The following is a 15,876-nucleotide window of genomic DNA, read 5'->3' on the forward strand; positions in this document are numbered from 1 at the left end:
GGAAAACTAGTCCTGTGGCCCTCCCATTCTCATAACTTGACTTTACATACTGCACATCTCTGGCCTCATTTCTCTTCATGTTCTGTTTGACTGGCGGGTGATTTAGAGTCTCCCATGGCCCAGTGTATTTAGCTTAAGCCGTATGCTGCTCGTGTTAGCTACCTCAGATGTTGGGTAAATCACAAGATGTCCTCCCCCATCTAGCCTGCAGACCTGTACGTCCCGCCCCCTTCTCGCCCTGTACGCCCCGCCCCCATCTCGCCCTGTACGCCCCGCCCCCATCTCGCCCTGTACGCCCCGCCCCCATCTCGCCCTGTACGCCCCGCCCCCATCTCGCCCTGTACGCCCCGCCCCCATCTCGCCCTGTACGCCCCGCCCCCATCTCGCCCTGTACGCCCCGCCCCCATCTCGCCCTGTACGCCCCGCCCCCATCTCGCCCTGTACGCCCCGCCCCCATCTCGCCCTGTACGCCCCGCCTCCATCTCGCCCTGTACGTCCCGCCCCCATCTCGCCCTGTACGTCCCGCCCCCTTCTAGCTTGCAGCCCTGTACCCTGGATATCTACAATAGAGGACATCCAATGTCTTTCAATAACAATGGATTCAACCACAGGATATTCTAAAACATGAATCCACATGCCAACTGGCAGCATTTGAAACCGCTATTAAGTCCTAGGCTCAGAAACTTGGCCCATCTTGACAAAAGGTCGTGAAGTCAACAATTGCCGGAAGATTCCTCTGCTTCGAAGTGAGTCATCTGACACAGACGAGCGCCGAGGTTCAACGTGTTCCCTCTATCATTTATTTCCAAAATCTACAATAGATTGACACCCACTCCTTATGTGCACACTGTCAATTCAATTTCCTCCACCCACTCCATTTAGTCTGCAATTCGACTGGTGGTCAAGTTCACAAGCAACTTCAAAATATATGAATAAATAAAGATATTAATAAATTAAGATATGGAAACCTAAAATGAGATTAGATTGAAATCTCGGGGAGGGCATTTTCATAATCCCATGGTAGCACCCACAAATTACCCCCTTTAACCAAATTCAAATGTACACATGTAATGCTTCAACGTGGGATGCAGATTCAACAAAGGGTGGCTTTCTACAGGCCTCTCTTCAAACAGTCTGGCATTTTACTTGCTATAAAAAAAAAATATTTAAACAAATGAGAGATTGGGAGATTCATTCCCATTCTGGCTCAATGTGGGCCATCACCGTGAGCCCAGTGCTCGCACGGATTCCTCGGCTGCTATAAAGACCAGTTGATAAACTTAAATTCACCTTGCATATCGGGGAAGCGCAATAGCCAGGAGAAACAGTGAGCTTTTGAAATGAGCCGGTGAGATGACACTTCCATTTGAGCCTGGAGGGCAAACAAATCCTGACTGGATTCTGCTATGTTGAGAAAACTACAGACCTTTCCTATGGATAATCCCTTTGTTCTGATTAGGCAGACGTTTGAGGAGCCCATACTCTAATTGGTTCCCCAGACATTGCAGGCAATCCAGGGGGGGGGGGGGGGGGGGGGGGGGGCAAATTTAAAACAGGAAGATTGCACTAGAGGACATACAGGTTAATCTCTCAGGATGTCTGCTGATTACTCAACATCTGAGGTAGCTAGCACGAGACACTTCCTGTTGTTCACACTCGTCTGAAGATTAAAAAAAAAAAAAAAAAAAAAAAAATCCATACCCAACTCACTTGCCAACAGCTAAAAGCTTCCCAAAGCAGACAATCACACTTAGTCCAAACCATCATAACAGTCCTTAGCCACCTCATAGTTACATTATTTAAACACCGTTGTCAGATTAACAATTCAGACGTATTCCAGACAACTTCCACTAATAAATAATCTCGTCTGTCAAAGGTAACACACCACCACTCAAGGCTGATCTGTTCGTTTAGAAGACTACCAAGAGAATAAAAGAAAAAGACCCAGTCCCATTATTAGTCCCGGGACAATGCCAGTATTGCAATAGGTTTCATGGCAAAAATGCTGCCGTATGTAAAATATTGTGTGATTATAGCTTGGATGACAATGTTTCCAACATTAGGGGCCGTTTTCCTAAAGAAGTTAAAACCACTTTTCGTGTTTTATTTCCTTTGCCACAACAAGAACGTGTATTGCGACGCTAGTATCGTCCCCGTCATCCCATGTGACAGTAAATAGTATAGCCAGTTCACATGCAAAACGCATCACTTTTTCAAAATGGACACAAGCAGAATATGGCACAAAGCACAGTAATTTCACAGGTTGTTAGCCTCGCTGCGTATTGTGTATAATTATGGCGAGTGGCTTTTCCCCCCCCCCCCCTCAGAGAGAATGGGTATCCCTCATTAGACACAGAGCACAGTGTAGTACCGGGCATGCAGGGACATGGATGCATTTAGCTCAAAACACAGAGCATTGTATTTTTAGACTTGGAACACACCATTACGAGGCGGAGTTACTGAGAAGCACGCACAGGAGCCTACCAGGAGACAGTCTTTCGTTTGAAAGCTTCTCAGCTATATGTAAGCATGGTAAAATATTAAACACCATTCATATTTTAGAAGGGAGAGAGTTGTTCGTTTACAGGTAGGCCTATTTAATGAAGACGGGCTACACCGGGAATAGATCAATATCATTGACAATCTACAGCTCTACGTCAATGTGACTAATATTACTAGAGAAGTTGGTTGTGTAATTATTAACTGAGCAGGTGCCTTATTCCTAAAGACGATTGACACAGGATTCCTTTTTCCAAACCACCACATGTAAAAAAATATATATATTTATTTTTTTACTTCTCTCATTCAATTGATTCATGACGGAAAGCTGGAGACTTTATTCTAGGTATGAAGATATTCAACAACCTGTCGAGACAATATAAGGCTACACTAATAACTCGTGCTCGGCTTCCAAATGTATAGGTGTCCCCATAATATTTTGAGGCAGCGTGATCATTAGTTTAGCGAGCCACAGTAGACGCGCGCCCCCCCCCCCTCCCCCTCCCCCTCCGCGAGCTGCTGAACAGCGCACCCGAGATGCTTTATTAGGAAGTGAACTTGCCATTTCCCAAAAATTTTGCTCGGTGGCGAAATCTAGGATTTTTATTGCCATTTAATTAAACTGATGGTTTTGGAGATGTTTACATTCTATTCATTGGCATAAAGCATGCTTATAAACATAAGTACTCACTTTGAAACTTGATAAAAATGTAGGTAATTCATATGAACTACACTGCTCAAAAAAATAAAGGGAACACTTAAACAACACAATGTAACTCCAAGTCAATCACACTTCTGTGAAATCAAACTGACACTTAGGAAGAAACACTGATTGACAATAAATTTCACATGCTGTTGTGCAAATGGAATAGACAAAAGGTGGAAATTATAAGCAATTAGCAAGACACCCCCAAAAAAGGAGTGATTCTGCAGGTGGTGATCACAGACCACTTCTCAGTTCCTATGCTATGTTCCTACGGCCTCCTCCACGTCTCCTGATGTACTGGCCTGTCTCCTGGTAGCGCCTCCATGCTCTGGACACTACGCTGACAGACACAGCAAACCTTTTTGCCACAGTTCGCATTGATGTGCCATCCTGGATGAACTGCACTACCTGAGCCACTTGTGTGGGTTGTAGACTACGTCTCATGCTACCACTAGAGTGAGAGCACCGCCAGCATTCAAAAGTGACCAAAACATCAGCCAGGAAGCATAGGAACTGAGAAGTGGTCTGTGGTCACCACCTGCAGAATCACTCCTGTTTTGGGGGGCGTCTTGCTAATTGGCTATAATTTCCACCTTTTGTCTATTCCATTTGCACAACAGCATGTGAAATGTATTGTCAATCAGTGTTGCTTCCTAAGTGGACAGTTTGATTTCACAGAAGTGTGATTGACTTGGATTTACATTGTGTTGTTTTAAGTGTTCCCTTTATTTTGTTTGAGCAGTGTATGCACAGCATTATCAAACTGCAAACAGCACCTGTCAAAGGAATGTCTGGTAAAACACAGGCCTGTTGCACAGGGCTAGTACTATCAGAGGACCTTGGGAGTTTGCCTAAATAAATACTGTACTCGCCCGCCATATAAAACATAACCGACATGGCAGGTACAAACAGGACTAAAATTTACAAACTTATGAACGTTTGCTCAAATGTTTTTTTGGGGGGTGGTGGGGGAGACTGAGCATATTTGTTGTGCTGAGCGCGAACGTTGTAAAAACTCGGCAACTTCCAGCGTTCATTTACTGTGAACACGGAGGCTGTACCAGTTTTAAGTTAAAACTAACAGTGGCCAAACAGGCTACTACGGCTATTTTAATAAAATGTAGGCCTACCATTAAAAACAATGGAGAAAAAGCCTTCCACAACATTTTACCAGCTGTTCTATCAGTCAGCATACAGTAACAGGCATACATTGAACACCACATTGGCTATGTGCATTCCATGAGACTTTTGAAAAAAAACAAAAAAAACATGCAAAGCTTTAAAATGAACCTGTTTATCCACTTGTCCTTCAGACACGGTGACTGAATATTTGATGCAAGAAACCGCTTTAAAAAATAAAAGACAATTCCCATAAAATTATTACAGAAAGGACAAATTACGCTACCCTCTTCCTATTGGCTAATTCAAGCCCATTAAAATACAACACTCCTTTAAAACTTCTTCTGGCTGCAAGCCCGACGTCGGTACACTTATGACAACAGCCAGCTCAAGTGCACGGTGCGAAATTCAAAATATATATATTTTTTTTAAATATTTAACTTTCACACATTAACAAGTCCAATACCGCAAATGAAAGGTACACATCTTGTGAATCCAGCCAACATGTCCGATTTTTTAAATGTTTTACAGCGAAAACAGCACGTATACTTATGTTAGCTCACCACCAAATACAAAGAAGGACAGACATTTTTCACAGCACAGGCAGCATGCACAAAGCCAACCTAACTAACCAAGAACCAACCAAACTAACCAACAAACAACTTCATCAGATGACAGTCTTATAACATGTTATTCAATAAATCTATGTTTTGTTCGAAAAATGTGCATATTTCAGGTATAAATCATAGTTTACATTGCAGCTACATTCAGAAATTGCACCGAAAGCAGCCAGAATAATTAGACACCAACGTCAAATACATAATTACTCATCATAAAACATTTCTGAAAAATACATAGTGTACAGCAAATGAAAGACGGGCATCTTGTGATTCCAGCCAATATTTCCGATTTATTAAGTGTTTTACAGCGAAAACACAAAATAGCGTTATATTACCACAATAGCCAGAAAGACATGCCATTTCCCAGTAGCAAAAGGTTAGCGATCGTAACAAGCAAAAGATAAATAATTTAACTAACCTTGATATTCTTCATCAGATGACAGTCCTATAACATCAGGTTATACATACACTTATGTTTTGTCCGAAAATGTGCATATTTAGAGCTGAAATCAGTGGTTACACATTGTGCTAACTTAGCTACTTTTTCCACAACGTCTAACTAGCAACGATATTTTTCTGACACGTTTTATGACACATTCTGACCAAATAGCTATTCATAAACATAACTAAAAAATACATGTTGTATAGGAAATGATAGATCCATTAGTTCTTAATGAAATTGCAGTGTTAGAATTCTAAAAAATAACTTCATTACGACATCCAGCTTCGGTATAGCTGAGTACCCAAACGTTGGGCGCCGACGACTAGTTCACATGCACGACAGATATATGAAATAGCATCATAAAATGTTTCTTACTTTTGGTGATCTTTCATCAGAATGTTGGACAAGGGGTCCTTTGTCCAGAACAGTCGTTGTTTGGATTTAGAACGGCCACTTTCCCTCTCGATTTAGCACGCGCGCTAGCCGGGTGGCACGAATCGCTCCATCCGTCAACAAAGTCAGAGAACGGAACACGGCAAAACTCCCGAAAAATGTTCAATAATCTGATTAAACTATATTGAAAAAACATACTTTACGATGATATGGTCACATGTATCAAATAAAATCAAAGCCGGAGATATTAGTCGCCTATAACGATAGCTAAACAGAAGGCAAATCCATGTCTCTTTTCGCGCCTTCCTGAAAACAGGAAATGGACACGTCATTCCATGAGCTGTAATTTGAGTCCAGATCAAGTTATTCACTCCATTTCTTCTCTCACTCCTTGTCGACATCTAGTGGAAGACGTATGAAGTGCATCTAAACTAATAAATAACAAGGGCTTTAATAGACAGCCCCTGGAACAGAGCCTCAATTTCAGACTTTCCACTTCCTGTCAGGAAGTTTGCTGCAGAATGAGTTCTGTTTCACTCACAGATATAATTCAAACGGTTTTAGAAACTAGAGAGTGTTTTCTATCCAATAGTAATCATAATATGCATATTGTACAAGCAAGAATTGAGTACGAGGCCGTTTGAAATGGGCACCTTTTATCTGGCTACTCAATACTGCCCCTGCACCCCAAACAGGTTAAGACAGAGGGAAAAAAAGTGATTTTCAAAGACATAGAAATGTACACATTTTGTGCTCTTGTAGGAAGCAATCACACCCATATTGCTGACTAGAATATCTATAACTGGGCTAATAACTAGCAACAAATATGAACAAAAATGTGCACACGTGGCTACAGTACATGCAGCTTGTTTTGAGATCAAAGCGAGAGCTGCATCTACTGTAGGGTGCCGTGCCTTAGGGTGTGTAGGGTGCCGTCTTTCGGATGGGACGTTAAACGGGTGTCCTGACTCTCTGAGGTCATTAAAGATCCCATGGCACTTATCGTAAGAGTAGGGGTGTTAACCCCGGTGTCCTGGCTAAATTCCCAATCTGGCCCTCAAACCATCATGGTCACCTAATAATCCCCAGTTTACAATTGGCTCATTCATCCCCCTCCTCTCCCCTGTAACTATTCCCCAGGTCGTTGCTGCAAATGAGAATGTGTTCTCAGTCAACTTACCTGGTAAAATAACGGTAAAATAAAAATAAATAAAATAAAATACTCACGACCGCTCATGCTGTAAACACAGTCCAGTTCAAAAAGGGACTGACAGATCCATATGATAATTATGCATTTGCATATAGATGTGTTCTGCCTATAACCAAAATCTCGTGCATAGTTTGTTTTGGTGTGTTGCATTGAAAGTCGCTAAAATTGTGTTGATTTGATGAACTGCCACGTTAAAAAGGGAAACGTTGACAATGATCACAGGGGAAAAACTCCAGAAAGTTGAGTGAAGTTGAAATCTCATGTTTCTTTCAGTGGGCTGATATTTCTTCTGGAACATTGCTTATGAGTACAAAAACACATTGAGTCAATTCAAATTGTTCCACTTGTTATGGGTGGTGGTGGGGGGGGGGGGGTCTTATACCATTGGTAGACTCTGAAGGTCATAAGGCAACGCACTACACTGAGGCACGGTAAATGGTTCCGGGTCAAATGCAAATGAAAACGGATACAATTCTCACTATAGCTACACTCACACTACCAAGTCCCTGTGTGTGAGCGTTATAACCAGCAGAGAGAGGTCTAGGGAACCTTGATACACTGAGCAGTCATGATCCAGCGACATTGGCCTCATCTACACCAGGGGTTTCAAACTCTTTCCATGGAAGGTCTAGTGTCTGCTGGTTTATTATCTTCAATTAAGACCTAGACAACCAGGTGAGGGGAGTTCCTAACTAACCATTGACCTTAATTCAATCAATCAAGTACAAGGGAGGATCGAAAACAGGCAGACAACTCTGCCCTCAGTGTAACGAGTTTGACACGTGACCGACATAGTCATGTCCAAGATGTCGCGTCAATGTGTGCTTTTGCCTTTTGCTTGAGCTCGGCAGCGTTTGCCCTTCCTTCACACAGCCACCGATCGAAAAATGGTGACATTCAGATATCCACCTAGAAAAGCCATTCAACAAATACAGGTGTATTACAGTGAAAATGTCACCTCAGGTAAAAATTTTGGACAAAATCCTGTAAAATGTTAGGACCTAGGAAGTAGTCCTTTTCCATTAAAAAGGAAAACGAATGTTTCATGTCCAGATACCCAAAGGGTTGCCCCCCTTTGGCATTGCTTGTGGCATGACGGATGACAGGAGCAAGCCGTCTTAAAAGAACAAGTTAAACGAGTGATATTTAACAATCAGTCCTTTCTAGAGTAAGTTAATCTGGTTTGCTGCTGGGTAAGTTTCATAATGGCTTTCACTTAGAGATGCCATCTAATTATAACATTTTGCTCAGAGACTTAAATCGCCTCACTAAATATAATCTTTAAAAGCAAGATCCATGCTTTAATTGGGGATAAAAAAAGCACAACGTTCCATAATTCATGACACTGGAGAATAAAATGGCATCAAGTTAGCGAGGGAAAAAATGTATGCAAAGAGACAATGCCCATGACATCATCCACCCATAAACCACCACATGGCTGTGGTCTCAACTAATATACTCCCTCCCAAAATATAAACATTCAACTTTAAAAAAACCCCAAAAAAACAATTGAGCATCTCTTAACAATTCAATGGCATCTGCATACCTTACCTGTTATTTTGTCTCGAACTAATTTACAGGACTCAATTTCCCCGATGCTCCCAAACAAACTCTTGAGCTCTTCTTGGGTCATGTTCTGAGGCAGGTAGTTTACTATCAAGTTAGTTTTACTGTCCTCCATGCTCCCCGACTCAACCGGAGAGGAGCAGTTGTTTGAGATTGTTGACGGACCGTTGCTCGTGTTGTTGCAAGTGGGCCCATTGGACAGCTGTGTTTCCATGGCTGCAATTACCTGCTAAAGAGACAGAAAAGTCCACAGACCAGGTACAAATACTATTTCAAAAACATGAATTACTTCTACATACATTCAAAGTTTTCATATCTTTTATTTGAAAATACATGTTTTTTTTGATATTAATGAATTTGGAAATAAACTTGGAAAGCATTTTCAATTCTAAAATGCATTTACCCCGATATTTGAAAACTGTCAAATAAATTAATGGTTTACCAAAATTCTATATATTTTTTTTATTTACAAATAACCCTTAAAATACTCAAACAAAAACACTTGGTTTTGATCTGTGTATATTTAAATGCGCAAAGAAAAAAAATGTATATTAAATACCAGATACTCAAATACACATATATTTGAAGCCAGCTAATGTTAATAAATCCAACAGCAAGCTGACAAATTGGATTGTTAAAGGATGATGCTCTTCACATGGAGGATGGAATTCAAACTGAAGCCATATCACGCTTATAGCCTCTCACTTTTTGGGAAGAGTAAAGTTGGACTGAACTGGAAAATTCAACAGAATACAATTACATGAACAACAATTAGTGTGAGAAGATCCATTATAATTAGGCTATTGAACACAATGCTAGTTATCACAGAGTACTCAAGATTATTACCATTAGGCCTAAATAATTAAACCTGAAAACACAGCCCTCCCAGATCCGTGTGTTACAGGCATAGGCTATTGTATCCCCATTATATTATTCGGTGGCTGCGGTTCCGGAATATGGGGAACTAAAGACAGATTTCTGCGCAGGGTGTACAAACAAAAATAGGGGAGTGGATCAGGAATTTGACCCCCATTTGCCTTATGCAGCGCAACACATTTTTCCATAGAGTTGATCTGGCTATTGATCATGGCCTGTGGAATGTTGCACCACTCTTCAATGGCTGTGCGAAGATGCTGGATATCGGCGGGAACTGGAACACGCTGTCATACACGTCGATCCAGAGCATCCCAAACATGCTCAATGGGTTACATTTAGTTCACTGAAGAACAGAGGCATTGTCAGCTTCCAGGAAGTGTGTACAGATCCTTGCATTATCATGCTGAAACATGATGTGATGGTGGCAGACGAGGCCCCTTGTCATGACCTTCAAGATCTCGTCACGGTACCTTTTTGTGCAAAACATTTGAGAGAAATAGGCTTTTAGCGCATCTGGAAAATTTCTGGGCTCTTATTTCAGCTCATTAATAAACCAACACTTTACATGTTGCATTTATATTTGTTCTCACACACACACAAAAGTTTAGGGTCACTTAGAAATGTCCTTGTTTCTGAAAGAAAAGCCCTTTTGGTCCATTAAAATAACACCAAATTGATCAGAAATACAGTGTAGATATTGTTCATGTTGTAAATGACTATTGTAGCTGGAAACGGCTGATTTGTATTGTGAAATATCTACATAGGCGTACATAGGCCCATTATCAGAAACCATCACTCCGGTGTCCGAATTGCACGTTGTGTTAGCTAATCCAAGTTTATAATTTTACAAGGCTAATTGATTAGAAAACCCTTTTGCAATTATGTTATCACAGCTGAAAATTGTTGTGCTGATTATAGAAGCAATACAACTGGCCTTCTTTAGACTAGTTGAGTATCTGGAGCATCAGCATTTGTGGGTTTGATTACAGGCTCAAACTGGCCAGAAAGAAATAACTTTCTTCTGAAACTCGTCAGTCTGTTCTTGTTCTGAGAAATGAAGGGTATTCCATGTGAGAAATTGCCAAGAAACTAAAGATCACACACAACACTGTGTACTACTCCCTTCACAGAACAGTGCAAACTGTCTCTAACCTGAGGAGAGTGGGAGGACCCGGTGCACAACTGAGCAAGAGGACAAGTACATTAGTGTCTAGTTTGAGAAACAGACGCCTCACAAGTTCTCAACTCGCAGCTTCATTAAATAGTACCCGCAAAACACCAGTCTCAACGTCAACAGTGAAGAGGCGACTCCGGGATGCTGGCCTCAGTTGTGCAATGGGGCCTCCCACTCCTCTTTCTACTCAGGTTAGAGCCAGTTTGCATTTCTTTCAAAAACAAGGACATTGCTAAGTGACCCCAAACTTTTGAACGGTAATAATTATATATATATATATATATATATATAATTAAATGGGTTGAGGGTTCAGAAGAGGGTGAGCACAAAGCATAGTGAGAAACTTGAATGTGTAAAATAACACGCAAAACGTTATTTGGATCATTAGTTCGGATAAAGAAGTTTCCGGAAGGGCGCAAACTATTTGTACCCTCTGCCTAGGGCCTATATAAATTTCACTTCTAAGACTATAGCAGAGGGTAAATACACTTTCAGGATGCTGCAGCAATGTGTAATTTCCCTTCGTGTAACAGGGATGGGGACCTTACTAAAGGACCATGAAAAGTGCAATGTGTTACTGTAATCAAGTTATCAACTTCCTGGTTCCATAATTACAGTTAAATTGGCCCTGGTTAAGACTTGTAAAGTTGAGACGTTTTAAGGGAAACCAAAATGGTTACTGCAGGCTGCGGTGCTTTCCTCTTAGAGGCCAATAAGAGAAACTCTTCATTGTAATGTCAAGCGGATATCAAGCTGGCAGAAAATCACTGATCAACTAAAGTGAGAATCTGCACTGCTGTAGGTTTGCAACTAATTGCAAAAAATGTTTTTTACCAAATATCGCTAGTGAGATTTTCAAAACACTTGGGTGAACTGTTAGAATCATAGTAATAAAACTAAAGTATATGATTGGAATAGTGTTTCCCAGGGGACCCTAGTGACATTTGAATACTCTAAATTATCTTCACATTCCTGTCTGATTCAGAACATGCGGTAGCACAAATATCTAGGTATAGCACCACTGTATTAGAGGTAAAGTTCCCTAACCAGAATTGCATATGTGCAGCTTGCTAAGACTAACTAGCGTTTTGCAGATAGCAATTTGGAAACGAACAGTAATCTACCGGAGAACTGGCACCTGTGCCTGCCTGATTGAGAGACAGGGAAAGGGGGATATCTAGTCAATTGTACAACTGAATGCCTTCAACTGAAATGTGTCGTCCGCATTTTGCCCAAACTCTGAATCAGGGGTGCCGAGGGGCTGCCTTGCTACATTGGCAGTAGAATGGCCTTACTGAAAAGTTCAGTGACTTAAATGTTGCACTGTCATAGGATTCCACCTTCCCAACAAGTCAGTGTCAAGTTTCTGCCCTGCTAGAGCTGCCCCGGTCTACCGTAAGTGCTGTTATTGTGAAGTGGAAACGTCTAGGACAGCCAAACCCTCTTCCTGGAGATCTACTGTCCTGTAGGTTCAGTCTCTGATTTAGCATATCTGAATCAACTAGTTGAGGTCTTGTTGAGCAGCTAAATTAGTGAAAACCCACAGGACAGTAGATCTCCAGGAAGAAGGTTGGGGAGCCCTGGTCTAGGAGCAACAACGGCTTAGCCGCAAAGTGGTAAGCCACACAAGCGCTCAGAATGGGACCGCAGAGTGCTGAGGCATGTAAAAAAAATAATAATAATCTGTCCTTGGTTGCAACACTCACTACCGAGTCCCAACATTAGCACAAGGACAGTTCATCGGGAGCTTAACGAAATGGGTTTCCATGGCCGAGCAGCCGCACACAAGCCTAAGATCACAATGCCAAGCATTGGCTGGAGTGGTGTAAAGCTCACCGCAATTGGACTCTGGAGCAGTGGAAATACGCTCTCTGGAGTGATGAATCACGCTGCACCATCTGACACTGACAGTCAAATCTGGGATTGGCGGATGCCAGGAGAACGCTACCTGCCCCAATACATAGTGCCAACTGTAAAGTTCGGTGGAGGAGGAATAATGGTTTGGGGTTGTTTTTCATGGTTCGTGCTACGCCCCTTATTTCCAGTGAAGAGAAATCCTAACGACAGCATAAAAAGACATGCTAGAAGATTCTGTGCTTCCAACTTTGTGGTAACAGTTAGGGGAAGGCCTTTTCCTGTTTCAGCATGACAAAACAAGGTCCATACAGAAATTTAAATTATTTTACCTTTAACTAGGCAAGTCAGTTAAGAACAAATTCTTATTTACAATGACGGCCTACCGGGGAACAGTGGGTTAACTGCCTTGTTCAGGGGCAGAACGACAGATTTTAACCTTGTCAGCTCGGGGATTCGTTTACTGGACGAACGGTCTAACCACTACGCTACTTGCCGCCCCCAAAAGTGACATAATAGAAGGTTTGTCGAGATCGGTGTGGAAGAACTTGACTGGCCTGCAGAGCCCTGACCTCAAACTATCGAACACCACTGGGATGAATTGGAAAGCAGGCTGCGAGCCAGGCCTAATCTCCCAACATCAGTGTCCGACCTCACTAATGCTTGTGGGTAAATGGAAGCAAGTCCCCACAGAAGTATTCCAACATCTCGTGGAAAGCCTACTCAGAAGAGTGGAGGCTGTTATAGCAGCAAAAGGGGGACCAACTCCATATTAATGCCCATGATTTTGGAAGGAGATGTTCAACGAGCAGGTGTCCACATACTTTTGGTCATGTAGAGATGGATATATAGATACACGCACACCAAGAAAAAAAAAGCAACATGTAAAGTGTTGGTCCCATGTTTTATTAGCTGAAATATACTATAAAATGTTCCATACGCACAAAAAGCTTTTGCATAAATGTGTGTTTGCATCCTTGTTAATGAGCATTTCTCTTTTGCCAAGATAAACCATCCACCTGACAGGTGTGGCATATCAAGAAGCTGATTAAACAGCATGATCATTACACAGGTGCACCCTGTGCTGGAGACAAAAGGTCACTAAAAATGTGCAGTTGTCTCACAACACAAATTTCACAGATGTCTCAAATTGAGGGAGCGTACAATTGGCATGCGGACTGCACGAATGTCCACCAGAGGTGTTGAACATGAAATACTCATCCATGTCTCTACAATAAACTACCTCCGTTGTTTTTGAGGATTTGGCAGTACGTCCAACTAAAAAGGCACAACCACGTCTAACCAAGCCAGCCCAGGACATCCACCTGTGGTATCGTCTGATTGGCTGGGCCTGGCGCCCCAGTGGGTGGGCCTATGCCACCCATGGCTGCACCCCTGCCAAGTTGTGAAATCCATAGATTAAGGCCTAATGAAATTTAAATTGACAAATGTATGTATATGAACTGTAAATTGAAATGGTTGCATTTATATTTTTTGTTCAGTACGTACGCATACAAACACTGCATACGGAAAGTATTCAGACCCCTTGACTTTTTCAACATCGTTAGGTTACAGCCTAATTTTAAAAACGGATTAAATAGTTTCCCCCTCAATCTACACACAATAACCAATAATGATACACCAAACACAGGTCAGGAATATTTTGCAAATTTATATAATAATATATATATTTTTTTAAATGAAATACTCAGTACTTTGTTGAAGCACCTGTGGCAGCCTCGAATCTTATTGGGTATGACACTACAAGCTTGGCACACCTGTATTTGGGGAGTGTCTCCCATTCTTCTCTGCAGATCCTCTCAAGCTCTGTCAGGTTGGATGGGGAGCGTTGCTGCACAACTATTTTTCAGGTCTTAAGAGACATTTGGTCGGGTTCTAGTCCGGCTTCTGGCTGGGCCACTGAAGGACATTCAGAGACTACTCACTCCTGTGTTGCCTTGGCTGGGTGCGTAGGGTCATTGTGAACCTTCGCCCGTCTGTGGTCCAGAGCACCCTGGAGCAGGTTTTCAAAGAACTCGCTGTACTTTGCTCTGTTCATCTTTCCCTCGATCCTGACTAGTCTCCCAGTCCCTGCCGCTGAAAAACATCCCCACAGCATGATGCTGCCACCACCATGCTTCACCTTAGGGATGGTTTTGGCCAGGTGATGTGCGGTGCCTGGTTTCTTCCAGACGTGACACTTGGCATTCAGACCAATGAGTTCCAACTTGGTTTCATCAGACCAGAGAATGTTGTTTCTCATGGTCTGAGAGTCCTTTAGGGCTCCCGAGTGGCGCAGCGGTCTAAGGCTCTGCATCTCCGGGCTAGAGGCATCACTACAGACAGCCTGGATTTGAACCAGGGTATCAACAACTGGCCGTGATTGTGAGTCGCATAGGCTTGCGCACAATTGGCCCAGCGTTGTCCAGGTTAGGCCGGAAGAGGTAGTCATTGTAAATAAGAATTTGTTCTTAACTGACTTGCCCAGTATATATTAAAGTGTTTTATTTAAGGTGCCTTTTGGCAAACTTCAAGCGGGCTGTCATGTACTGTTTACTGAGGAGTGGCTTCCATCTGGTCACTACCATAAAGGCCTGACTGGTAGAGTGTTGCAGAAATGGTTTTCCTTCTGGAAGGTTCTCCCATCTCCACAGAGGAACTGTCAGAGAGAGTATAGTTTTTTGGTCAACTCCCTGACCAAGGCCCTACTTCCCCGATTGCTCAGTTTGGCTGGTCGGCCGGCCAGCTCTAGGAAGAGTCTTAGTGGTTCCAAAATTCCATTTAAGAATGAAGGCCACTGTGTTCTTGGGAACCTGCAAATGCTGCAGACATTTTTTGGTACCCTTCCCCAGATCTGTACTGCGACAATCCTGTCTGAGCTCTACAGACAATTCCTTCGACCTCATGGCTTGGTTTTTGCACTGACATGCACTGTCAACTGTGGGACCTTCCAAATCATGTCCAAACAATTGAATTTACCACAGGTGGACTCCAAGTTGTAGAAACATCAAGGATGATCAATGAAAGCAGGATGCACCAGAGCTCAATTTCAAGTCTCATAGCAAAGGGTCTAAATACTTATGTAAATAAAAGGTGCTTATTTTTCATAATTTGCAAAAACTTTAAAAACCTGTTTTTGCTTTGTCATTAGGGGTTAGTGTGGATTGAAGGGAAAAAAATATTTAATCCATTTTTGAATAGGGTTGTAACGTAAGAATGCACTGTGTTTATACATACAGTTGAAGTCGGAAGTTAACATGAATTAGTTTTAAAAAATGACTCCAACCTAAGTGTTTCAGCCACTCCACAAATTTCTGGTAAACAAACTATAGTTTTGGCAAGTTGGTTAGAACATCTACTTTGTGCATGACACGTAATTTTTCCATAAATTGTTTACAGACAGATTATTTCACTGTA

General features: G+C 42.1%; 1 protein-coding gene across 6 annotated transcripts in view; it reads right to left on the minus strand.

Moving 5' to 3' along the window:
* Window positions 1-15,876, minus strand: part of elavl2 (ELAV like neuron-specific RNA binding protein 2) — a 56,509-nt gene that overhangs the window by 19,833 nt on the left and 20,800 nt on the right. For 4 of the 6 annotated variants that reach the window (XM_055939030.1, XM_055939029.1, XM_055939026.1 and 1 more), the window contains one exon: window positions 8,541-8,784. The exons of 1 other annotated variant lie outside the window; for it this stretch is intronic. In XM_055939030.1, the coding sequence (XP_055795005.1) occupies window positions 8,541-8,769 (229 nt within the window). In that variant the 5' untranslated portion in view covers window positions 8,770-8,784. The remainder of the gene's footprint in view (window positions 1-8,540; window positions 8,785-15,876) is intronic. One more of the 6 variants, XM_055939028.1, reaches the window with a different exon arrangement.

This window comes from Salvelinus fontinalis, chromosome 11, assembly GCF_029448725.1.
Source record: "Salvelinus fontinalis isolate EN_2023a chromosome 11, ASM2944872v1, whole genome shotgun sequence".
Classification (NCBI taxonomy): domain Eukaryota; kingdom Metazoa; phylum Chordata; class Actinopteri; order Salmoniformes; family Salmonidae; genus Salvelinus; species Salvelinus fontinalis.